The sequence below is a fragment of the Coffea arabica genome, chromosome 2e, assembly GCF_036785885.1.
Source record: "Coffea arabica cultivar ET-39 chromosome 2e, Coffea Arabica ET-39 HiFi, whole genome shotgun sequence".
Lineage (NCBI taxonomy): Eukaryota > Viridiplantae > Streptophyta > Magnoliopsida > Gentianales > Rubiaceae > Coffea > Coffea arabica.
In genome coordinates this window covers 21,769,731-21,795,725 of record NC_092313.1, presented here as the reverse complement: position 1 = coordinate 21,795,725, position 25,995 = coordinate 21,769,731, and the positions used below count along the sequence as shown (strand labels likewise).

Sequence of the window (25,995 nt, the reverse complement as noted above, 5' to 3'; positions counted from 1 at the left end):
CAAATTATAATACCCATCCCGCCCAAAGTTCCTTTGGGCATGGGTAGCCCATTGGGACTTGGGACAAATTGCCAGCTCTAACTGTAGCTAATGGTCGTTCCCCCTTTTATATATTTTAGATAAGAGATAAGATATATATATATATATATATATTTTAGTATAAGTGGAGAGGGTTTGAATTCGAGACCTTTCAATTACTCTCTTTCCCTAAAAAGATAATACATTCATTTCAATATTTATCTCAAAAAGAATGCATGAAGACAAGAATTGGACAAAGGTTTCGTTTGAAATTGCAGTGACTTATAACGTATAAAAAAAAGTACTTCTAACACAAGTATTTTAATAAAAGGTCCTTTTATGTTATTGAAAATTGAACTTTTTAAATTATAGGAAATTAGTTTTTAAACACTCTAAAAGTACTTTTAGAGTCTAAAAGCGCCCTTTTTTGTAGGCGCACTGCGACCCTAAACGGAGCTATCATTGGGCTTGGATCGTTTTGATATCAAATTCTTAATAGAAAATTCATGTATGCTGTGTTTTTGCGAAGGTAGAAGCTACAAATGCACACATTAGCCTATTGACCAGGAATACAATTGTCTTCTTTAAATAAGTGTTTGAAAAAAAGTAAATTTTAAATTTTAAATGTCAAAGAATTAAAACCGTTATGAATGCAAGTGATAGATTAATTAGTGGATGCTTAAAGAAATGGTTAATTATAGTTTGTCCTCTTGAACTTGATCCTTTATAACACTTTGCCCCCTTAAGCTTTAAATATATACATTTTACCACTTTCATTAACTAGTCAAACATTAATGATAAATTCTCCATTCAAAATTTTAATAAAATGATATTAATGTCCTTACAATTATTATGCGCATTTAAAAATTAGTTAGAAGCTATTTTGGTCATGAAAAAGATAACTTTATTTTAACACGATCAAAAAGTTGACCACAAGAGATAAAATGCACATATTTGGAGTTTAGGGAATAAAGTGGTACAAGTGCCCAAGTTCAAGGGAGCAAAGTGTAATTAACCCTAAAAGAAAATAATGTACTCTTTCAATGAAAACTCCCAAAGCCATTGCACCGCCCCTTTTTCTTTTGTTTTTGGGCCACCTTAATTAATGCCCCACATTTAAGTGCTGACCTTCTTTCTTTTTTTTAAGTACGTAAAATCGGTTGTTCTTGAAAACGAACCCCGTCTAAAACTTCAAATACAGGATCTTTTACAGAGTTTACTCCTCCGCCTTCCATTGCAATTTAAGCTAAAAACCCTCGTTACTCGAGAGGGGGAAAAATGGGTAAAAGAGAGAACCAGAGCTCCAAAGGAGCTCTATTTCAAGCTAAACAGTAGCCATTGCTGGAACAAAAAAATACCTAGCCAGCGTCAAATTATACATGTTAATATACAACGGACAAAGATCAAAAGGAAATGGGTTTCCTGTCTGGCCATGATTCAATCTTCTGAAAATATTTCGCTGGTACAACACCTTCAAAACCCTCAGTCAAGATCACCTTGTTGTCTGAGATATAAAGTTTCATTCCCTCTGAAACACGTTAGAAAGTAACAATCATCGCATATTGTTGTAAGAAAACTAGAATGTAGTAACATATTCTTGCTTGCTTCCCAGAAGTGAACAAGACTCACCTTCCAAAGCTTTTCTCACATCAAGAAAGATCAGGATATTTACATCTCGTCTCATACCTGTCAAAGTGATCTTATATCAATCTGGAATGTACATGACAAAACTATCTTGAAATCTTCCAAATTTGATCTTAACTACAAATTGACTCAAAAAGCATTTCATATCCAGCCCGCTAACAAATAAGTTTTGTCAGCTCTAGGATAATGTCTCTGTACTTCACTAGGCATTAAAGAAGCATATAATTTATGAGAAGCATATTTCTTACTGCATTTAGAACTAAACGTAACCACCACCAGCAGTTGAGAGCAATTCACTTTTTGGAAATTCATTATTGACCAAAGCAATTTGAGCTTCTGAAAGGAATCAGTGTGATTCGATGTAATTAGATAATAGTACATTGAAAATAGCCCTCATTTCTGTTGGATTCTTTTTGAGGTGAATTCCCTTCTTGTCCATGGTTTACCAAAAATAAAAATAAAAAGAATAATTCACTGATAGACAAAATTACTCATGTTACAAGAATAACAACACAATGCCATGCTTTAATCAATTAATCTAATAACTTACCACTTATTACTTCACCATCTGTCGGCAAACAACATGAAAAGTGGACATGCACTCTCTTCATGCGTTTCAGCCCTTGTTCCAAAATTGATTCCAAATTTCTCTTGTACATCCCGTGTACACAGACTAAATATAAACATGTAAAAGAACTTTATAACGCGGTATAAAAAAACTATGTTTGAGAACAAAGTTCTATTGGTCTAGTGCGCTCACCTGGAACTTCATCAGCAGAAAGAATAGGCTTCAACAAGCTTTCAGTTTCAACTGTCTGTAAAGTGCCAATCCACAAGAGAAAAAGATAAAATAAGATCAATGTTATGGCTTAAAAAGGTAAAGTTAAGCGCAGATGTTGCATGAGGCAAACAAATGTTCCAGGAAGATAGTCAGTAAAGAGGTAAATTACCGACAATATACAGCAGAAAGAGATGCCAGTTATTTAAAGTTGCAATAAAGACCACATCATAAACTTCTAGTTGTGATCTAAAATCTAAAATTTTAGAAAGAAATAAAGCAAGAATTCTCAATTATAGACACTATAAGTATTTTCATTTTAGTGAGATCAGTTAATTCAAATTAGCTTGCTGAATAGTACTATTATTTGAGTAAAACAAATATTTTGACAAATTCCTCATCTCTTAGCAGAAATGAACTATAATTTCACAGTCAACTTAGGAACTCAATGGTTATACTCTGAATTTCCTAGTACAATCCACATGTATTCCTTCTCGAAAATACAAATTCCACCACTTGCTTACAGTTAAGGATACATAGAATGACTTATTTATTTTGGATCCAAAAATAGATATAGGTAGTATTTGTCTTCGATACTAGTTATTTGTAAACTTCAAAAGCACCAAATAAGAATCAAGTAAGATTCAAAATAAGATTCAAAAATCAAGTTACCTAGGCAATTACAAATCAGTAAATAAGAATAAGCCAGAATGAACTGATCCACATTGCATTTGTTAACCTTCCCAAGAATGACATAGAAGCAGAAGAAAACTAGTGACAGACATAAAGAAAAGATTTTGCCAGAATATTAACAAGGGTAGAGGCACAGTGGGCAAATTTATCCTTTTCAAGATTTTCTATCAAAATCTGTTTTAGCAAGAATAGAATCTCCATTTTCAGGGTACATTACTGTGATTGTGTGGCCTTGGTTTGCACGTATCCAAAGCTCTCCATTTTCTTCCACCAGGCTAAATCTTTGTTTATTGTCTCTCCTGACAGCCTAGAAAATTTAAGAAGATAACAAATAAGTCTAGTACTCAGTGATTATAGAAAGCAAATGAAGTAAGAAATAAACAAAATCAGTGTGTCCATACAATGTACCAAAGCCATCATTAAGATAATAGACAGCAGAATCATGACTAGCAATATTGACTGACGTTTCTAGTTATAACATACAACTGAATGTTGAGATCCAATCCTTCTTCCTTTTTCGATCAGAATAATTGTCTAATTTAATTTCAACATCCCAATTTACAATATATTTATGATCTAAAGTGAAAGTTCAGGTTGTATACCTCTCGGACCTCATCAACAGTATGTGATCTTAATGGAACATTGGCAAACGTTTTCAAACTAAGCTTCAACAAGTCGTCAACCTTAACAAATCCATCATTCCTCATGTTCAAGTTTAACTCAGAAGCCATATGCCGCAAAACACGTGTTCTGAAACAATTTCAGACAGAAAATGTTTAAGCATAAATCTCAATTCAAACAATTAAAGATGTCAAAGACGCATAATGCTTGAAAAGCCCTTAGCAGCCATGATCAAAGCTAACCAAACAGAACAACAAAATCCACGCATGACCAAGATTATAACAAAATATACATAAGATAAATCTTCGTAGGATTCATTAACAAACTGCCCAAAATACGATAATAAGTTATCAGCCATTATCAAACAAACTGAACAAAGCAAGAAAAACCAGTCATTTATCATCTCGAAATTAAATAAAGAAAACACAAAAGATCAAAATTTTTAGTGGTTTTACTCACAGAAGCCTCCCAAGTGCATCAATTTTATCTTTTCCACCGCCACTGCCACCGCCACGGCCTCTGTGCCTTTCTCTAGTAGCATTATCTTTCATACTATCCAAACCTCTTCCTCGACCTCCACTGCCAAGAATCCACAACAAAAATTTAGCAACACAAGAAATACAATGAACACAAATCTTGAGGCAATATCCAGTATTACTACAATTCAAAGGTAGAGAGAAATATTTACCTGCGCGAGGAATGAGAGAAAGTAGTAGATGAAGAGGAAGACTGAGAAAAGCTATTGTGATGGGGCTCCATGAAAACTACGAAGTTAAAGCGCGTCAATAGACGAGAGGATGAGGCGGAAGTAGATACCGGCGGCAGAGAAGCAAGGCGGTAGCGCAGAAATCGTATGCTATTGCAAGTAAGAGTAGCCCACATCGATGGATGACCCGGGAAGAGCTGCTACTATGGAGGGAAGGAGAAGCAGGAGACTTAGGCTTCGTTTGGGAGTGGAGGATTTGGACAGAAAAGAAAGGGAAAGAAGAGAAAGTTAACTTTTCTTTCATTTGTTAGTTTTTAGTAGGAAAGAAAAGAAGGGAAATTGAAGGATTAAAGAGGATGAATAGTAGGCAAAATTTTTCCTCCCAAATTGGAGAGAAATGGAGAGAAAGTTAGAGGAAGCTTAAGAGAGTTGGAGGAATGGACAGCCACCGGTCGCGGCGATTTTTTTATCACAAAATTTCACCAAAATACACCCCCTCATTCTATTTTTCATGTAGAATTCGTTTTTGAAGTTAATTTTTATAAAAAATGACCCAAAGTGGCCAAAATGCCAAAACTAGCCCAGTTTTTTATTTTTTAAAACACTATAACCACTATTAAGAATCATAAAATTTATATCAAAACACTCTTTATGATTTTTACAACATAACTATGAGCTGAAATCAATAAAAAGCAACAACAATATAACAAAATTAAAATAAAACAGTCCAAAAATGAAGAAAAATTATTCACATGCTTCTAAAGTTCAAAACTTCAAAATGTTTGAGCAACCCCACATTTTCAGGCCTTGCACTAACCATAATAATCTATTTTAACAAAAAAATATGCACAATAATGGGTACTTTAATTCGATTTCCCATTTAAACATTTTTTCAAACACTTGACATGCATGCACACAAAAAATTTCCCTTTCCTCAATTTAGCTCAAGCCATTTCCCAAATTTTTAACAATACAACAACAACAATGCAAAACAGTAAAAAAGGAGAAAATAAGCAACGAAATATGAATTTAATATGAAAAACAAAATTGAAAAAAAAGAAGAAAAAATACCTCTAGAATATTGCAGTCACTTGGTTAAGCTTTGTGGTGAAATTCCTAAACCTCAATGGTCTGACCGCTTGCTCCCCTTTTTTGTTTAATTTGTGGATGGGTGTGTGAACTTAGGGCAGCTCCAATGGGGGTGTAATGGGGAGCCATTACACCGCTCCATGACACGGCTCCCCATTGGAGCCGTGTCATGGAGATTACACGCATCACATGTATGATGCGTGTAATCCATTGAATGTGGGCCCTATGGCAACGGTAAAATTCCAGCACAAAGCACATTTAACATTTCCAACGGTTATATCCAACGGCACTATTTTTAGAATTCTATATAAACACACAACACTTTTTGCTAAAACATATCCCAATATTCTACTCTATTATTTCTTTTATTCTCTCACACACTTCTACTCTCTCACTCATTTAATTCATTTTTTGTGATTATGGATGAAAATTGGAGTAGTTTTACAAATATGTTAAATGCTCCAAATATAGAAAATTCATCATCCTCACAAAATCAAAACCCCCAAAATATTATGTTATGGAGTTCAACTAATTACATTCCGAATTATTAATTAAGTATGGATTATTATGATATCTTCGCATTTGAAGTATCAAATATTTGTTTAATTTCCTACATAATTATTTTTAAAAAAATAGCAATATATTATTTTTGAAACATAGAAAAAGATATATTATTCAAACTTAAAAATTAATAATATCATTTTTAGAAAATAAAAAAAATTCAAAATGTACAAAATTTAACGAAAGTTAGTACTTTATTTTTTAAAAATAACAAAATTAGTTTTAAAAATTACTTTATTTATTTATGGGATATGAGTTATGCATTATTAAAATAAATATTTGATTAATTGTGGACCCATGCTATTACACCTTGTGGAGTGTAATCCATTGTGAGTGAAAGTGTAATAAAAGAGGAGAAAGTGGAATGCTGACGTGGCATGTGGATTACACTCCACAAAGTGTAATAGCATTGTGGATGCTCTTAAGAGAGGCAAAAAGGGCCCGAGAATTGGGGTATTGGGTTTGAGTTGTTTGGTGTTTTTGTTGGATGTCTTCCTTCTCCTTCTTTTGTTGTGTAGTGTGTGATAGTTTTTTTTTTTTTTTTTGACGGTCCAAATTGAGAGAGAGCCGAGAGGTATAGAGAAGAGAGTCTTTGAGGGGAGTTTTTTCTTCTCCCCTTGTCTTGAGAGGGACAGGCCGAGAGATGTTGGGAGGGGAATAAGTTTGGTTCTTCAAATAATGAAAAAGAAAGGTGCCTGGAAATGGATTGTAAAAATGGGTTAGTAGTGGTTTTGGTAGGAAAAATGATTAAAATGTGTAAGTTTAGTTATAATTTGATTTTGATTTTTGCTTTTGATTTTTTTTCATAATTTTCTTTTCTTAAAATAAACTTACAAAAATGAGAAAAAAAATATACATTAAAATGCAAGAAAATAAATGACTCATCAAATAGAAAATATTCAAGATAACATAAAAATTTGGCAAAAATTTGGTGTCTACACAAATCAAATACATATGAATTGGTTTTCATTCAACCACTTATATGGTGGAAATTTTGGCGGCCATGTTTGGATAGCACTTTTTGTTACAAAATAATTTTTTTGACTTTTTTAAAATTATTTTTATATAATTATCAATCAATTTTTTGACTCATATATATAACTATAAAAAAATTACATATGAATTGATTTTCATTCAACCATTTATATCGTAGAAATTTTGGTGGCCATGTTTGGATAGCACTTTTTGTTACAAAATAATTTTTTTGACTTTTTAAAATAATTTTTATATAATTATCAATCAACTTTTTGACTCATATATATATAACTATAAAAAAATAATAATTAAAAAAGAACTCTTCAAAAAATGCATTCCAAACAGGTTCGCATTAAATTTTCATTTTTTCCTTTTGACTTTTGGCATGGAGATATGGTTGCAACAAATTTCCTTCCTTTTAAGATTCTTCCCCCTCGTACTAATTGCAATGGTGCAGTTCATATTATATCCACAATTTCACTTGATTCATCATCTCTGAGGCTGGAGGAGGCCTCTAGCCAACAGAAGTTAGCTACTGCCTTTTGCATGGCAAAGTGTGTACTCTACTAGCCTCCAAGTAGGGGGGGGGGGGCCCTTAAATCGGTTGTTATGTCAACCACTTGTGTCTGATTTTGTTCAATTTCACAAGATGTATATTTATTTTTTTAAGGTGTAACTTATTTTGAACACAAAATAAATATATAATAAAATTTTTTAGGTCTCACACACAACATGAAAAATGATGTACATGTAATAATTTGAATCTATTATATATATTTTGGCCAATCATGGCTGGAAACTAGGGCTGCAACTCAATCGAGTAGTTTGACTCGAGCTCGGTCGAAGTCAAGTTCGAGCTACTCAATTGAGTCTATGAGTCAAGATCGAGTAGGGATGTTGCATACTTGAGAGATCATTGAACTCTATCGAGTACTCGTTATAATATTAATTAATATTATAAAATTACCTAAATTATTCCTCCAGTTGGAAATTCTTTGACGAGCCCAAATACTTGAGCTCGATATTGAACTTGAGTACTAACTCGATCTCCAACGAGTCGAGCTTGAGCGCAATATAACTAATTCGAGCTCGATAGTGTGTCTGAGTATCGAGCTCGAGTTTGAGTACGAGAATATTTGAGTTCAACTTGGTTTGATATCACCCTATCAGGAACCACCCCATTTCCCCTGGGAAAGCTGGAATGACCAAGCATTTTTCAATGTTAACTACAGTAAGAATCATCTCTCTATGCATCCCTTGTATAAAAAAGTCTCAATCATTCACTGCATACAATTATTTGGATCAATAATCTTTTTGGTCCCTTTTCTCATGCATTGCATATTCTACCCCTTTCCTGAGTCAATTTCTTGGGTTAGCCACAACATGTGCTTGCTTCGCTTGGGCCTTGGTACACGGATTGTGGAACATACAACAGTTTGTATGTGGGAATCCAACAACTGGAAAAGTGAACACGATAGGATTTGCCTATTTTCAAACGCTTGTAAGGGCAGAGTAGGTTGTTGCCGCTGTCGAGGGGAAAAAAAGTTCAAACGCCTGTAAGCAAAAGAGAGGAAAAACAACGAGGACAGTAGCAATGATGTGAACTATAGTTCAGTTCATCTGAAAAGCTGAACCACAACATGGATTCCTAAATCATCATCTACCTGAGAGATCATTGATACATGACAAGTAACACAAGTAGATCGCAATTCACAAGCAAAAGTCATTTCCCCTTTCCAGCCTTATTATTCTCCAATTCAAAATGTTCAATCATGCTTCGCATTAGCAATATCGTCTTCTTTTTTTTTTGTCCTTCCTGCAGTTTGGTAATGGCTGGTACAACAACACAAGTCCAATTGAACTTCTTTTCTTAATTTGAAATGCAGCCAAAATTAGCCAAAAAAAAAAGAAGGTATTGTTGCATGCTTCACGGGATTTAGAAAAGGTGAAGGTTGTAGAGAATGCAGTGCCACACCAGCACACCTTAACAATAGCATGTTCTTTGCAGGACATTTTTGTTTTACACCACCTCAATCAGCATACTGGTGATCAATAACATAGCTCATAGAATGTGGTACAAAGAGGGACAAGTGCAAATTATCAGTTATCACATGAGAGTGGGGTTCTCAACTTTTCTTGTTTAGATTTTACAGCAATCAAGTTTCTATTTTTTTTAGTATCAGTGGGAGAACTCAAATCCCGGACCTCTCAACATGCACTCCCTCCTCCATATCATCCCGTTCATGCAGTTGTTGATGAAAATTTTTGACTTTATGCGGGTCGACCTCTAAAATCTTATCATCCTAAGCTAGTGCTTACCAATGTATATCATGGTGATCATCCTAAGCTAGTGCTTACCAATGTATATCATGGTGAGTAGAACGTTTGGATCAATGCGATTTTAAGTTCAAAACGTTTTACCTAACAGGATATTACGTATCATTTGATCAAGGCGTCGTACATTTTTTTTGTTCTTATTTATTCTCCCTCTTAGATATAGTTGGATTCCCTGTCAATCGTTTTCAATACAATTCATGGATCAGGTCATAATATGGTAGGAATAACTAGTGTCATGGGCAATCTGCATATGCTATAAGCGACATCGCAACAGTGATAAAATTGGGCAACTTCTGACCAGGCTAAAATTCCTTCACATGGGCTGAATTGAATAGCTCGAGAACAAGAAAGAGTGGAGCTTTTTCATCATGGAACTTTTCAACGCATTGCCTCTTGAAACTGATTGAGACGCTTGTGAATTTAATCCCATCATCTTCTTCCATGATAGGGGCCATTCCTACTTAAATTCTGCTCCCTGCGATAGTGGGCCTTGAGAAAAAAAGAAACAAATGATTGTCGCCTTTGAAAGGAACACCATTTGTTTTGGGTCATTTATACCAACCTTTGTGGTAAATCTCATACTAATTACACAGATCTGTCTTTAATCTTTTCTGCAAATTACCTGACCTCCCATCAACTTGTTCTTTTCAGTTTCGGATGTTTCTTTAAAATGTTTAACTGCAGGAAGGCGATGGTTTTAATGGAATTTTCGTAATATTTACTTCTCTGTGAAGTCCATGCATTTCAGCATTGTGCATTTTCTTTGATTTATTTTGTGTTTTTGCTTTCTCTTTTTCCTTGAGATTTCATTTTTTGACATTCGGAAGTGATCAGGATAAATGTTGAAATGATGTACTGTCTGCAAGTATCCATCCATCTGTTAAATGAACTGGAGGATCTGCTGTCATCACCCTTCACGGGTTAAAGACTTCAAGCGTTACAGAGTCCGAGTAAATAAGTACTGAGCACCATTTATTACCTCAAATTTGAGAATACGCATTTACTGCCGTTTCAACACTTGAAAATTGAAATCCTGCTGCAGATTGATCACAAATATCCAACGTAGAGCAGCCATCGTAATTTTGTACCATGAAAAACATCAGAAACAGCTGGCTTTCATAAAATCTCCTACTTGCTAGTCGTTTGGTCATTGAGTTGAAAATTCTTCCTCCTAGTTTGCGCCTAGCTGCTTAATTTCGCCATGAACTCTTTTCCCAGTTTGGTGAACATTCGCCTGAGCTTGAAGCTGATGTTATAATTTGGTCATATGCATTATTTACTACTCACCTTTTGTGTCATTAATCAAATACTCGTCCACTTAAGCAAGATTTGTTAATAGTAAGTTGATTTAACTATTAACTCGTATTTGAAGTCATAGTAGCAAATCCTCGTTGGAGTTTTGAGTGTACCTGATTCATTACAATGAATGAACATCTGTAGCACTAGCCAAGACCAGAAAGCAGTTGTTTGCACTCAAAATTGAACTTCCAAGGCTGAAATATGTTCAATGCTTGCAAGAAATTCAAAATTGAAGCACATAAAGTCTGACAAGTTCCCATTACCTCGGGTTCTTGTCAAGATCAGAAGTAACAATGGCGATCAAAAGGGCAAGCAACCAGAACCATGACAGCATTTAATTCCAACCAGAACTCAAATTGGTAACTTTGTACCCAGTACAATATCCTACCAAGATCAGCTTCACAAAAAAGCTGTCTTTCTCACGCGAGTTTGCAAGTAGCTTTTCTTCAAAATAGCCTTTTACAGTTTTACTGTCGACTGACTGCTTAGTCATCATCTAATAATGGCTCAATTTGATAAACGGAGACAATTATAATTGTTGTTTTCACGTGAGATGGGTACCGGCTACCGGCTCTTCAACTCACTCATATTCGAATTTCCCGTCCTCCCTCGGGACCCTAAAACTTTCGCGATCCCCGCCCCACGCCATTCACTTCACCAGTGTACGTCCTACAGACCGACCCTAATCCGAGAGGTTAACCACCCCCTCCTCCCCTCTCCCCTCCTGTCCAACTCAAGTCTCATTCTTCAGTTTTGAACCAAAAAACAGAGAAACTTTCCAGGCTACCAAGGACAAAGGAGGAAGAAACACCCAAAGCCCAAAAAAGGCCAAATCCAGAATATGGGTTTTACTTCTTTTTCAACTGTTTTCTCCTTCTTCACCTTCCTCCTTTTCATCACAACCGCATCTGCAGAAACTGACTCTACCACCCTTTCAATTCTTCTGAGCATCAAAGTCTCGTTAGACCCATCGGACCATATTCTCTCCTCTTGGTCTCCCAATGCCACTGACCCCTGCAATGGTTCATTTGTAGGCATTGCCTGCAATGGAAATGGCCAAGTGCTTAACATTTCTCTCCAGGGTAAAGGGCTAACTGGAAAAATCCCACCTGAGATTGGTCAGCTGAAAAGCTTATCTGGGTTGTATCTGCATTTTAATCAGCTTCACGGAGGTGTGCCTAAAGAGATAGCTAACTTGACTGAGCTCTCTGACTTGTACCTAAATGTCAATTATCTTACTGGTGAAATACCTCCTGAGCTGGGAAATATGCCTAGTCTTCAAGGTAAGTATTCTTTATGATATGGTTCTTTTTAGAATAAAGATGCAATCTTTATGATGTGGTTTGGGTTTTTGTTGAAGAAAGTTGAAGCCTTGGATACTAGATCTGTTCTTGCATGTATTTTTCATAAAACTGTTTGAGTTGTGTGTCCTCTATATTACCATTCCTTTTTTTAAATCTTTTGAGCAATTCTGTTTTTTGGTGAAGAAAGAGCTGAGTGGAGAGACTAAACGGTTACGTGGTCAATGTTACTTTTGGCTTGCATGCCTTTCTGAACTTTCCAGAAATTGGTGGCTTTCATGGTCACTAGAACAGTTAGTTTGATCTGAAGCTTGACTTTCTTACTGGACTTCTTCTGGTGTATGGAAATTGGTTCTTTGCTCACTAAATTCCTCAATGTAGCGTATTTGATCGCATGTACTTTTGAAAACTCTTAGCACAGAGAATCTGTAAGTTCTCACTCCTGTAAGTTCCCTTGGTAATTTAAGGTTTCACGACTTTAAAAGGTTCAATGTTTAGAAGGATTAATGCTGCAACATTCTACTAACAAAAGGTGCTCTGGATGTTTTTGGAGTAGAGCTTGAATCTTTTTAGAAAGTAATACGCTTGGATCAGCTTGAAATTCATTTTTCTGTGCAAAAGCAGGTAAACTGTTGAATAGGCTCCGCTAGATTCTACCTGAATTTTGTTTTGTTTGCAGTAATGCAACTCTGTTACAACAAGTTGACTGGAAGCATTCCCACTCAGCTTGGATTTTTAAAGAAGCTCAGCGTACTTGCTCTGCAATACAATCAGTTGAGTGGAGCGATTCCGGCAAGTCTTGGGGACTTAGTGAATTTGACGAGGATGGATTTAAGCTTCAATGGCCTTTTCGGTTCCATTCCTGTCAAATTGGCTAATTCCCCAAATTTGGAATTTCTAGACATTAGAAATAATACTTTATCTGGAAATGTACCAATAGGTAATTGCTTCACCTAGTCTATGTCTGCATAATCCTTTTTACCAAATTTAGTCTTCTCAAGTGTGCTAATTTACTCAATCGTCCCTGATTTCTCTTTCCCCCCTCAACGAAGCCTTGAAGAGACTGAATGAAGGATTCCAGTTTGCAAATAACCCAGGCCTATGTGGAATTGGGTTTTCTACCTTGAATGTCTGCACTGGTTCTGGAATAAACCCAAATAAACCTGAACCATTTGGTCCTGGTTCAAGTCGTCTTCCTTCTAAAGCTATACCTGAGTCGGCAAACGTCCAGCCAAACAGCTTGAATCAATCTAGAAGACCTCAAACAGCTATTATTGTTGGACTTATTGGACTATTTGCAGTTGTGGCTGTAATAGGAGTTTTTACCTTCTTTTGGTACCGTCGCCAGAAGCAGAAGATTGGGAGTACTTATGATGCATCAGATAGTCGACTCAGCACTGACCAGGTCAAGGAGGTGTGCAGAAGAAGCGCTTCTCCTCTCATCAGTCTGGAATACTCCCATGGCTGGGATCCATTGGCTAGACGCCAAATTGGTCATGGCTTCTCACAGGAAGAATTTGACAGCTTCATGTTCAATCTGGATGAAGTGGAGTCTGCAACACAATACTTCTCAGACACAAATCTGTTGGGCAAGAGTAGTTTCTCAGCTACCTACAAAGGGATATTGAGGGATGGGTCCATTGTAGCTATAAAGTGCATTTCCAAAACTAGCTGCAAGTCTGATGAATCTGAATTTTTGAAAGGATTAAATTTATTAACCTCATTGAAACATGAAAATGTCCTGAGATTAAGAGGCTTCTGTTGTTCAAAAGGCAGGGGAGAGTGCTTTCTCATATATGACTTTGTCCCTAATGGAAACTTGTTGCAATACCTTGACACAAAGGGTGGCAAAGTCAAGGTTCTTGAATGGTCTACCAGAACGTCAATCATCAAAGGCATTGCTAGAGGTTAGTGCTTTTGCTATCATTCTCTGCAGCTGTTGATTCCTGGGGACGATTAACACTTCAAGACAACAAATAAATAGTGGGTTTATATCATGACTGGAATGACGGCCTAAGAAATTATCCAGAATAATATCACACTTCTTTATTTGCAGAATAAAGAAATTATGTATGATTCCTCTTTAATGCCATTTCGATGCCTTGTTGATGTTTATGTGTGCTAAATTATGATTTTCTAATTCACCAGGTATTGAGTATTTGCATGGGAATCAGGGAAAGAAACCTGCTCTAGTCCACAGAAATATATCAGCTGAAAAGGTGCTCATTGATCAACATTACCACCCAATGCTCTCAGATTGTGGACTGCACAAACTATTGGCTGATGACATCGTGTATTCAACCCTTAAGGGCAGTGCTGCAATGGGATATTTGGCTCCTGAATACACCACTACAGGTCGTTGCACCGAGAAGAGTGACATATATGCGTTTGGCATGATTATATTCCAGATCCTCTCTGGGAAATGTAAAATCAGCCAGTTGAATCGTCAAGGGGCTGAGTTGGGAAGGACTGAAGACTTCGTAGATACAAATCTTGAAGGGGACTTCAGAGAATCAGAGGCAGTTAAGCTTGGAAAAATTGCTCTGCTTTGCACCCATGAAGCTCTTAATCATCGGCCTACCATCGAAACTGTGATGCAACAATTGAATGAACTAATCTGCAGTTTCTGATCATCATATGCAATGGTTACCCAAGTATGACCATTTCAAGATGGTTCACTAACTTCTGACTTATGATGAGTAGGCAGCTTATTTTAGTATGCTTTGTCTTCCAAAGAACAGTTTTGAAATGCAAAGCCTGCTTTAGATTAGATTGTAACATGTAGGAGCATTCAGGACGTAGATAGCATGGGAAGGTATTCCCTGGGTTGTCACATTATGTAATTTAGGCTGTGTCTTGGCGGGCTTTGTGTAATTGGCAATGATCCATGGTCAGCATGACCTAAAATTTGTATGGTATTCCCAATTGCCCTGTTTATTTGTAGAAGTCATTGTATGAAGCCTAGTGCAATCAAAACCATGTAGTTGATTAATCACTGACTACTGACTAGGTCGAATTTGACTCAGTTACCTTACCTTATCAAGTAGTTCGAATTCGATAAATCGACCAATTGACCGAGTTACTCACTGGCACGAGTCGTGTAACTTATTTAATTTGCAACACACTGCCCGCGTAAGTTATGAACAACAGTGGATTCTATTAAACTATTCCGAGTCAGGGTTTTACCCATTGCCAGCTTCTTGCATTTATCCACCTGTTTCCCACTCAGATTACTGCAATTATACTTTCCTCCAGGTCATGCTATGATCTTTTTCAACCTTTATTTTGGACCCACCAACCTCCATCATGTGGCTCAACAGACTTCAGCACTACACACTGATTAGCACTCGGGCAGTAAAATCCAAGTGCTGCTATCCCCTCCAAAGTTTGATCCCGTGATGGTGTTGAAAACAAATTCCCCAAGCAGAAATGGCCAACGAGTAGGTGGACAAATTGGGTGCAAGAGTACAATCACCCAAAATCACTTTTTACAGCTTTGCAGTATGTACTAATTGGTAGTCCGGTTGTCTAGCTATGGAGCTGTGGAGTTCGACATTTCTGATTTTTCATAATGATGCAGCATGCAGAGTAAATTTTGTAATGTATTCAACTAATTCAAAACAGGTGCATAGAGCTATACAGCATGTTGAGAGTGGTTTTTATCACAAAAATGGTTATTAGACTGACAAAATCACTTGTAAAAAGAGGCACTTGTCACGTCACTTGAAGTGCGAGTTTCGTTGTGGGTCACTACCCTGAGAAGACCAAGTTAGTCACATATGTCCAGAGACATGCCGGTAAACTTGGTATGTTTATTGTGTTTGAAGTCCTTTTCTTTTTGGGTTGTACCTAACAAATTCTTATTAAACTACAGCTTATATTTTAAAGGGATAATTTCAGAAACCTCCCCTGAGGTTTCTGACATTTACACTCACCTCCCCTGTGGTTTGAACAATTACACTAACCTCCCCTGAGGTTACTAATCCTTTACAAATTCAGTCCAAATGATTAAAATATTGTTTTAGAGAGTGAAATTAGAATTTTGTACCTGATTTGCCCTTTGTGCTACATATCCAATGAATGACAAAGTATTACAAATTAATTAATAATTAATAAACTTTAAGGAATGTAGTTTATAGGCAAAAACATATTACTTATTTAAAGTACCAGCTCTTTATGAGTATTTTACTTTCAAACATTTACTTTATTACAAATATTTATTCTCAAATACAGATTTGTATTACTCTCAAATATTTAATTTTTGTTAAATAAAAAACCTACCAGTTTTTCTTCCGTAGAAATATTAATATAACACTTTTTCAATTTTAGTTATAAATATTTATGTATTTAGCATAAATTAAATGATTCAGGATTAAATACTCATAAAGAGCTAATACTTTACTCATGTAATGGATGAAAACCATAAAAAATTAATACTTTATGGGGGCATTTCTTTTTTAAAAAAATATTTAATTTATATTAAATAGATAACCTACTGATTTTCTTTTTGCGAGAATATTACTGTAACACTTTTTAATTTTTAATTACAAACGTTAATATATTTATCATAAATTAAATATTTGAAAATAAAATATCTGTAAAGAGCGGGTACTTTAAATAAGTTATGTGTATTTGCCTATAAACTATACTCTTTAAAGTAAAGAGTATAGTTTATTGATTTAAGTTAAGAAGTGTAGTTTATTAATTTAAGTAAGGAGTGTAGTTGATAAAATAAATGGTCTCGGAATTAAAGTTTTCTTTCATTTTCACCCATCTTTTTTGAAAATGTTTCAAAGAACAATAATATTTATATGTTTCTTTTCCTTTTGCCTGGCGTCTTTAGAAGGTGCGAGATTCAGTTACAAATATTTCATTTAGACACAAGTACCATAACAGCTACTATACCAATAGTTTACATAATACTACGTTGATCCAGTGTGGTCCCCCCCTCTCTCTCTCTCTCTCTCTCTGAAGTTTCGTCGAAAGCTTACCAAAGATTATTGATTGTGCAGACAGTTAAATAGACCCAACCACTTTTGTGTGCACGCTCGTACTTACACGTATAAACTAATCGTTTTACCAAAAGCATACCCATTTTTGTCTCTTAAGAGGACTAACCCCACCACCTACAAAAGATTCTCTACTAGCTAAATCAATAAACTATACTGCTTACTTTAAAGAGTATAGTTTATAGGCAAATACACATAACCTATTTAAAGTAACGACTCTTTACAGATATTTTATTTTCAAATATTTAATTTATGATAAATATATTAACGTTTGTAATTAAAATTAAAAAGTGTTACAGTAATATTCTCGCAAAAAGAAAATCAGTAGGTTATCTATTTAACATAAATTAAATATTTTTTTAAAAAAGAAATGGCCCATAAAGTATTAATTTTTTATGGTTTTCATCCATTACATGAGTAACGTATTAGCTCTTTATGAGTATTTAATCCTGAATCATTTAATTTATGCTAAATACATAAATATTTATAACTAAAATTGAAAAAGTGTTATATTAATATTTCTACGGAAGAAAAACTGGTAGGTTTTTTATTTAACAAAAATTAAATATTTGAGAGTAATACAAATCTGTATTTGAGAATAAATATTTGTAATAAAGTAAATGTTTGAAAGTAAAATACTCGTAAAGAGCTGATATTTTAAATAAGTAATACGTTTTTGCCTATAAACTACACTCCTTAAAGTTTATTAATTATTAATTAATTTGTAATACTTTGTCATTCATTGGATATGTAGCACAATGGGCAAATCAGGTACAAAATTCTAATTTCACTCTCTAAAACAATATTTTAATCATTTGGACTGAATTTGTAAAGGATTAGTAACCTCAGGGGAGGTTAGTGTAATTGTTCAAACCACAGGGGAGGTGAGTGTAAATGTCAGAAACCTCAAGGGAGGTTTCTAAAATTATCCCTATTTTAAAGTTATAACAAATACCTAGTTATATTACATACATTAGGATTAAAAACTGACAAATTACAAACATAGCTTTGTTTGTCAGATTGATCAAAATTTAGGAGAATTACGAATAAAAAATGTAAAGATACTGATATTTGTATGGGACATATAGAAGACCAAATTATTATTGTAATTTTACTAATATTTGTATGGTTCATAGAATGACATAAATTTGGATTTGTAATAATCAACCAAACCATCTTTGTCAACCACATTCCAAATAAATAAAAGTGTCCTATGAATTGGTTTCTGTGAATGACGATGTCAATAAGGGGATATATTAAACCCCTTGAGTGACAATTACTAGTTTGTATATATTAAAATCCTTGACCCTTGAGTTTGTATATATAAAAATCCTTGATTTAATTTATAATGTTTATGAAGGTTATAAATATTAAAAATGGTAAATTAACCTTATTACGAAGAAACTGCAAAATCACGAGGACTTTGGTCATTATAATAGCAATCCTATTTTTCCTAATTCCCAACCAAACACATTATAGCATTTTTTTTAAATATATGTTATCTAACTCAAAACCAACTAAATACTAAATAATTTGGATTATTAATTCGGAATATCCCCCCTAAGAAACTGAAAATAGTAGTATTTTTGGACTAATTTGCCTTTGTGAGAGGTACATATGCATATTACGTGTACTATACATATACATTTATTTATTTTTTACTACTTTCCACGTATTGACATCATTGTAGTGCAACCATATTGCCCTTGAACTAAACTACCCTTACTGAACTTATTTTGTCAACCACATTCCAAATAAATAAAAAATCCTATCAAATTCGGTACGTATCGAATTCATACTCGGATTTGAATTGAATTTGGTAATTTGAAATTGGGTATTTGGTAATTTGGTACAAAATCAGTATTTACCAAATTGACCGAAATCTAATATGGTATGAAATAGGTAATGAAATTATGAATTTGAGAATAACCGATTTCGAATTCAAATTCAGTAAGTTGAAATGGGGTATCATATTCACACATTCGAATATCGAATTGGTTTATAAAATGATATAATATATAGGTAAATACTATTTAGTATTGGTATATACTACTAATATATTATTATATTATTAATATGGTAAATGCTATTAATAATAGTGAGTACATGGTATTATCATGTACTTATAATGATACAATATATAAAGATGTACAATATACCATTTTAGTATTTGTTAATTATTATATAACTATAATAATACAAATATACAACAATACATAACATAACTATAATATCTATCATTTTATACATGACTAGAATTAGATAGTAATTCAAAAGTATAGGTTTAATACTAAATATTAAACAATAAATATAATTAGTAATTGAAATTTAGATATTGATAGTTTGGTACATCATTCATGTTTGAATTATTGAATATTTGAATGCATAACTTGTAACTTGCAAGTATCGATGTGCTCTAATATTACATTACATATTTAATATGAAAATTCTTATTCTCTATTCACTAATCTTAAGGCTTTAAGTATAGAGAACAAATAAACTAAACAGTTTAAGTGAATACATATGAATTGCACATCAACATATTAGTGCGAGTGATTTCACTATTAAAAGCAATTAAGTCACTATTGTATTTTGTAGCTAATATTACTTATTATTAATCATTGTAAACTATAAACTTGAAACTTATCACTAATTATTGTACAGTCTAAGGTGTATTGTAGTTTAAATCAATCACTTTTTACTTGTTCCTTAAATCATTGATTAAGGATTCAAGATATAACTAGCTATACGTGATCAAATGAATACCAATTAAACTACAAAATGGTTAAAACATGAGTACTGTGTTAAATTATAAATAAAGTTGGGGATCAAATCAGCAATAAATTTTTAAATAACTGAGGAGTATAATGAATGTATAATAATTTAGAGCCCCAATTTGACAGTGAAATTTAGGTATCTCCAATTCAAATTTGAGAGCAATTTATATTTCAATTGAGTTCAATAACAGAATTTACCAAACTCATATATTGAAGAATTACCGCATTTGCACAATTTGCTGACCCCTATGAATGACATCGTCAATAAGGGGATGTATTGAAACCGTTGAGTGACAATTACTAGTTTGTATATATTAAAATCCTTGATTTAATTTATAATGTTAACAAAGGTTATAAATATTAAAAATGGTAAGTTAAGCTTATTAGGAATGCAGGTTATAAATATTAAAAATAGTAAATTAACCTTATTAGGAAGAAATTGCAAAATAAGGGGTTCTTTGATCATTATAATAGCAATCCTATCATAAACGAATTCCCAACCAAACACAATTATAGCACTTTTTTTTGGGATATATCCTATCTACTCCTGAACCAACCAAATATTAGATAACCTGCAATATACAATTCCGAGTATCCCCCATTGTTTTACTAACTCCATTTTGATTTTGACTATTACATAATATCAATTTCGGCCCACTAGTTATATTCTAATGACAATGGTAAGTACGATTTGTCTATTTGATTTTTGGGTATCTAATTTTGCTTGTATTCTAATTCAAATTTGAATAACAAAGCCATACTAGAATGGGTTATTATCAAATCAAGTGCTTACACCACTTAAAGAGAACAAATAAAACGCAAGTTGCCGGACTTGATCACTTAGCAAATACCAAATGGACACTATAATGTCCCTAAACCAATTCCCGTGGCCTATACAGAATATAAACATGCAATAAATGATAAAACACCACCACCGAGGGCCTTACCTGCAAGCATTAGTCATTCATTGAAGAATGGGAGCCAGCAAATTGCACATGTCTCGAGGCCTTTGTCATCAAATTTTGCTTTCTTCCGTCGAAGTGCAATAACCAGTTCATGCTTTAGTACCAAATGAGTTATTATCCATTGAGTCGAACACATATGAATAATTATCTATGCTTCAATTAACCTTATCCACTGGGTAAGTATATGCATTTAAATTGCTGCCAATTTCAACATTAAATCGGGGTCAGCTTTTTCCAATTCAAACTCTAGACCTGTACAAACCCTCCTCAATTTCAGTAATTTCTTATGTGTCATTTTCTCATTGGTTAGTCTTAACTGTAACACAAAAATGTTAGAAACTTCTTCACCATTTTGCAGAACTTCCCCTTGAATCGGACTTGTACAGCATGTGAATGTTATTAAGATACTTCTTCGAAATTGCTGAAATATCAAAGATATTTGAGAAATGCGATTTTGATGTTTCTGTCACTGGATAACTTTCCCAATAACATGTAAACTTGTTTGGATTGCATTTTCTTAATTTTTTTTTAGAAAAATTATTGTAACAATTTGATGTATGTGAAAAAAAAATAATAATAAGAAAATGTGATAACAGAAAACGACTCAATTTTTTGACGAAAAATGGCTGTCATGAGATAGCAACACAAACCACCATACAATAAATAGAGTAATCAGAAACGTTGCGCTTATGTCTTTCACATACTGCCTACTTTCTTTTCAACCTTAATTTTTTTTTCTTCTTTTTCATAAATAAGAATGGAACAACTAAAAGACAAACTGAAGTAAGCTTTGTCACTTGAAATTTCTTGCAATTGCTTACTCGAGATGCATCATAAACTTACAAGATACTAAGTGAACTTTGCATATCGTACATAAACTTGGGATGAGAAAAAAATAGCTGCTGTATGGCATCAAGGAGAAACAGAAGGATGTGGATATCCTTGACGGAAGCAGAGAATATGTTGTTATGGCTACAGAATTATCTACTTATTCACATTGTGCTTCCCATTTTTGATATCGAGAAATTTCAAGGCTTCAAAGCCTCGTAGCTTCAACTAACCTATCTGTTCAACGTAGAAAAAATCTCTTTAACTTGAAAATGGGATGTATCTCCAACAAAGAACTCATGAACTAATCCCTCAAGTTCAATCCAGCTGCAGCCAGGGAATTTCTTCACATCCTTTGCTTTCATTATTGTCCTGATACACCTAACACTGTCCCACAAACCGAGTTGAGCATATATATTTGACAAAAGGACGTATGAACTTGAGTTAAGGGAATTCAGTCCAATTAGATGCCGAGCAAGAGGCTCCCCAGTGCTTAGGTTTTCATGATTCTTACATGCACCCAATAAAGTACGCAAAATCACAGTATTGGGCTCAATGGGCATTTCCTTGACAAATGTTCTGGCTTCCTCTATATGTCCTGCTCGGCTAAGAATGTCTACAATACACCCATAGTGTTGGAGTTTCGGATCCATGTTGTGGACTCTTCTTAGAATTTCAAAGCAGATAATACCTTCTTTAAGCATGCCAGCATGCCCACAAGCATTAAGCAAAGCAATGAAAGTGATATCATCTGGTTCTATGCAACGCCTCTCCATCTCCATGAACAAATCAAAAGCTAGCTCACCCAAGCCATTAATAGCCAATCCCCCAATCATAGCATTCCAGTGATCAACACTTTTCTCTTTGATGTCCTCAAATACGCTCAAAGCACAATCGATGTCCCCACACTTTGCATACATGTCTATCAAAGCAACACCAAGTTTTCCAGCTGCAAAAAGACCATTATTCTTCATATGACTGTGTATGGTAACCCCCTCATTGATGTTGCCCAAATGTGCAGCTGCTGAAAGAGCAATCAAGAAAGTAGTTTTATCAGGTTCAAAATCACTATTATTCAACACATCATGGTACATTTTTAGCGCTTCCACATAAGAACCGTTCCTTAGGTACCCTGCCATCATTGCATTGCAAGAAATTACATCCCTTACTGGCATGTCATCAAAGAAGCCTCTAGCAACATCAACACTTCCGGTTTTGGCATAACCGTCAATCATAATAGCCCAACTGGCAACATCCCTTCTCGGCATGGTGTCAAACAACATTTGAGCCATCCTCATTTTCCCACTCTTTATGCAACAATCAATCATCATATTCCATGAAACAACATCTCTCTCAGGCATTTTCTCAAACAACTCCCAAGCCGACTCAAAACCATCCCCTAACTTCACAAACCCACCGATCATAGTATTCCAAGTTATCAAGTTCCTCATCCCTGCTGGCAAAGAATGGAATAATTGACGTGCAGAATCTACCATCCCACATTTCACGTACCCATCAATCATTGAGTTATACGAAACAGAGTCTTTGTCAGCCATTCTGTCAAAAAATTGGCGACCATACTCTATGCAGCCACATTTTACATACATGGAGATCAAACAGTTTCCAAGAAACAAATCAGACCCAAATTCGCATTTCTTCAGCAACCCATGTATCTGCATCCCATTTTTAACCAAACCCACTCTGGAACACGCTTTTAACACCAAGGAAAGAGAGTACTCATCTACTAAAACCCCACTTTCAAGCATTAAAACGAACACTTTCAAAGCGTTCTCAGGGTCACTGCCATGCGAATAGATCTTGATTACTGAATTCCAAATCAATGGGTCAGCTTTATTTCGTGAGTCGTCGAAGGCTTGACTTGAGAAGAAGAGATATTTGGCAAACTGTATCAGGGGTTTGTGTGGTGAGTTTGAGAATTTGAGGATAAGTTTTCGGGTCAAGTAAAGATTCTTGATGAGGCCAGTGGTTAGTAATTTTGCATGAATTTGACTAATGTCCATTTGGGTTTTGAATTGTGGAGAGAAAGGAAGTATTGAAATCCATGGTTGATGCAAATTTCCAGACAATGTCATCAGTGTTGATGTTTCAAGCTTGGATTTTTTGCTCTCTAAACTGGATATTCCCTTCTGCTGTCAAAGATCACTTTTTAGTTTTTACGGCCGTTATTTATTTATTCTGGATAGAGTTCAGTCACAATTCAGCAGTTGAGCCGATTGATTGCCAGGAAAGGAAACAGATCCGCTGGGCCAATAAGGAAAATTTTTCTGTTTGCGTTGCTGGTCCACTTGGACCATGATGAAAAGGTATACCATATTTGAGATACACCATATTTGAGATACTAATTTTAGTATTGGGATAAAGGAATTTCGCCATTTTCGTCCCTAAACTTTTATACTAAAATCAAATTTGTTATTTATGATTTTTTTTAGTCAATTTGGTCCTTCGACTATTTTGAAGTCTCCAACGTAGGATTTTTGCAGCGGCGACACCATATTTTACATATTCTGTACAATCGGTGATGAGTATATTTGTCCTTTTAAATTAGATTCTTCAATGTAGATGAATCTTTGACCATTGTTCTTCTTCTCCGATGGAAATCTCATCCCATTCACCAGAAAATTGCACAAACTCTCTCTCACACACACTCAAATCATAAAACAAAAAAAAAACAAAAAATCAAGAACCATAAGGAAAGTGAAGCAAAATTTAAAAGAGAAATGACTCTCAAACATACTCTCAAGTCTACTCACAAACTCATTTCGTTTGGACATTTTGTCAAACAGATTAAGGTCATCACAAAAATTGAATATTTTGTATGAAATTTGACTATGGCTGAGTCGAAAAATATCTTGTCAAGCCTCATTTAGGCAGAAAATGTGAAAAAGAAACAACGAAATTGCAGCAAGTATCACTGTCCAATTTCATTCATCTACAAAACAAAGCATACGGGAAAAAGATAGCAATTTCAATGGCCAAGAAAATCATCTCAACCTAGAGATTAAAAGAAAAAAAGGATTATGGAAACCTCACAGTGCTTTCGTCATGATGATTTGTAAGTAGTGGTGGTTCTAGCAAGAAGATAGCAACTCCGACAATGCTGATGGTGGCAGCAGCAGCGAGCTCCCCTTGCACCTTGGATTCCCTCAATGTTTTTGTTGGTTTTCTGTTTTTGGTTCTTTTCTTGGAAATAAAATGGAGTATACAACTCTACAACTAAGATTCCGCAAGGATTTTGGAGAGATTCTTATGAGTTCATATGAAACTCAAGATGAAAAATGAATGATGACTAGTCATGAGAGAGTTGAAGGATGAAAGTGGGTCGGTAGTGACAATTGGTGGTGTCTTTGCTAACAACCATGAATGGAGGATCGAAGAATCAGAACCAAACAAAATGAGTTTGCCGGTGAGTAGATTTAAAATTGTGTATGAGAGAGATTTCTCCTTCAAATTTTGCTTCAATTTTCATTTTGGTTCTTGGTTTTCTATTTTTTTCTCATGGATTTTGTTTCTTGATTTGAGTGTGTGAGAGAGAGTTTGTGCAAGTTTCCATTAAATCCAGATGAAATTTTCAGTGAAATTCATCGAAGAAGAAGAACTACGGTCAAAGATCCGTCTAAATTAAAGAATCTAATTTAAAATGATAGATATACCCATCATCGATTGTACAGAATATGTAAAATGTGGTGTGCCGTCGCAAAAGTCCTGCATGGGAGAAATCAAAATAGTCAAAGGACTAAATTGGCTAAAAAAAATCATAAAGGACGAAATTGGTTTTAGTGTAAAAGTTTAGGGACGAAATGGCAAAATTCCCTAGGGATAATTTGAAAAACCTCCACTAAGGTTTTTGATTACTGCAGGAAGCTCCCCTTTAGTTTAAAAAATTACACCTTCCTCCCCTATGATTAGCATTTCAATAACAATATAGACCCATTATGCTAAATTTGTTCTAAAAAATCCTAAAATACCCCTTTATTACTTAGAATAGGGAAAAACTCACTAATAAATTTCTTTGAATTGCAACTATTATAAACGTTATAATCATCACTCTAACGAACTCAATAAACCACTTCAGGTTAATTTTCATATTCTCACGATTTTGACAGCCTACCATTGCCGTCTCACAGCTTCCTATGCAAATCAACTGTAACAATTAAAATTTGCATTCAACCTAATCTTTACCCTCAATTTTTTTTTGCCTAAATTCAATGTTTGAATTGATCAATGCTACTATCCAAACTCAATACAAATGGCTGCAACGTTATTGATACTAAAATAATCTAACCCACCAGGGAATGCCAACATGAAACAACCAAAAACAGTACTAGAGGCCACATTCCATGTCTCTTGGCAAATCTGATTGCAATTTTTATATC

General features: G+C 34.5%; 3 protein-coding genes across 5 annotated transcripts; 1 reads left to right on the top strand and 2 right to left on the bottom strand.

Moving 5' to 3' along the window:
• Positions 1-1,178: 1,178 nt before the first annotated feature.
• On the bottom strand, positions 1,179-5,672 carry LOC113731806 (uncharacterized). Of its 3 annotated transcripts, none has more exons than XM_027257254.2 (8): positions 5,532-5,672; positions 4,214-4,333; positions 3,736-3,883; positions 3,351-3,440; positions 2,423-2,477; positions 2,213-2,335; positions 1,648-1,704; positions 1,179-1,546 (listed from the first exon to the last, which is right to left on the bottom strand). In XM_027257254.2, the coding sequence occupies exons 2-8, from the start codon at positions 4,303-4,305 to the stop codon at positions 1,422-1,424; spliced, it is 690 nt and encodes a 229-aa protein (XP_027113055.1). In that variant the 5' UTR covers positions 4,306-4,333; positions 5,532-5,672; the 3' UTR covers positions 1,179-1,421. The 3 variants fall into 3 exon arrangements, with proteins under 3 accessions (XP_027113055.1, XP_071936051.1, XP_071936052.1); XM_072079950.1 differs by lacking the exon at positions 5,532-5,672 and adding an exon at positions 4,443-4,821; XM_072079951.1 differs by lacking the exons at positions 2,213-2,335; positions 5,532-5,672 and adding an exon at positions 4,443-4,821.
• A 5,721-nt stretch (positions 5,673-11,393) lies between these two features.
• On the top strand, positions 11,394-15,047 carry LOC113731807 (LRR receptor kinase BAK1). Its single transcript, XM_027257255.2, has 4 exons — positions 11,394-12,004; positions 12,702-12,962; positions 13,075-13,929; positions 14,171-15,047. The coding sequence occupies exons 1-4, from the start codon at positions 11,563-11,565 to the stop codon at positions 14,650-14,652; spliced, it is 2,040 nt and encodes a 679-aa protein (XP_027113056.2). The 5' UTR covers positions 11,394-11,562; the 3' UTR covers positions 14,653-15,047.
• Positions 15,048-21,552: 6,505 nt separating this feature from the next.
• LOC113731808 (pentatricopeptide repeat-containing protein At2g45350, chloroplastic-like) lies at positions 21,553-24,309 on the bottom strand. The gene has a single exon (XM_027257256.2). The coding sequence runs from the start codon at positions 23,692-23,694 to the stop codon at positions 21,835-21,837; it is 1,860 nt and encodes a 619-aa protein (XP_027113057.1). The 5' UTR covers positions 23,695-24,309; the 3' UTR covers positions 21,553-21,834.
• Between the last annotated feature and the right edge of the window lie 1,686 nt (positions 24,310-25,995).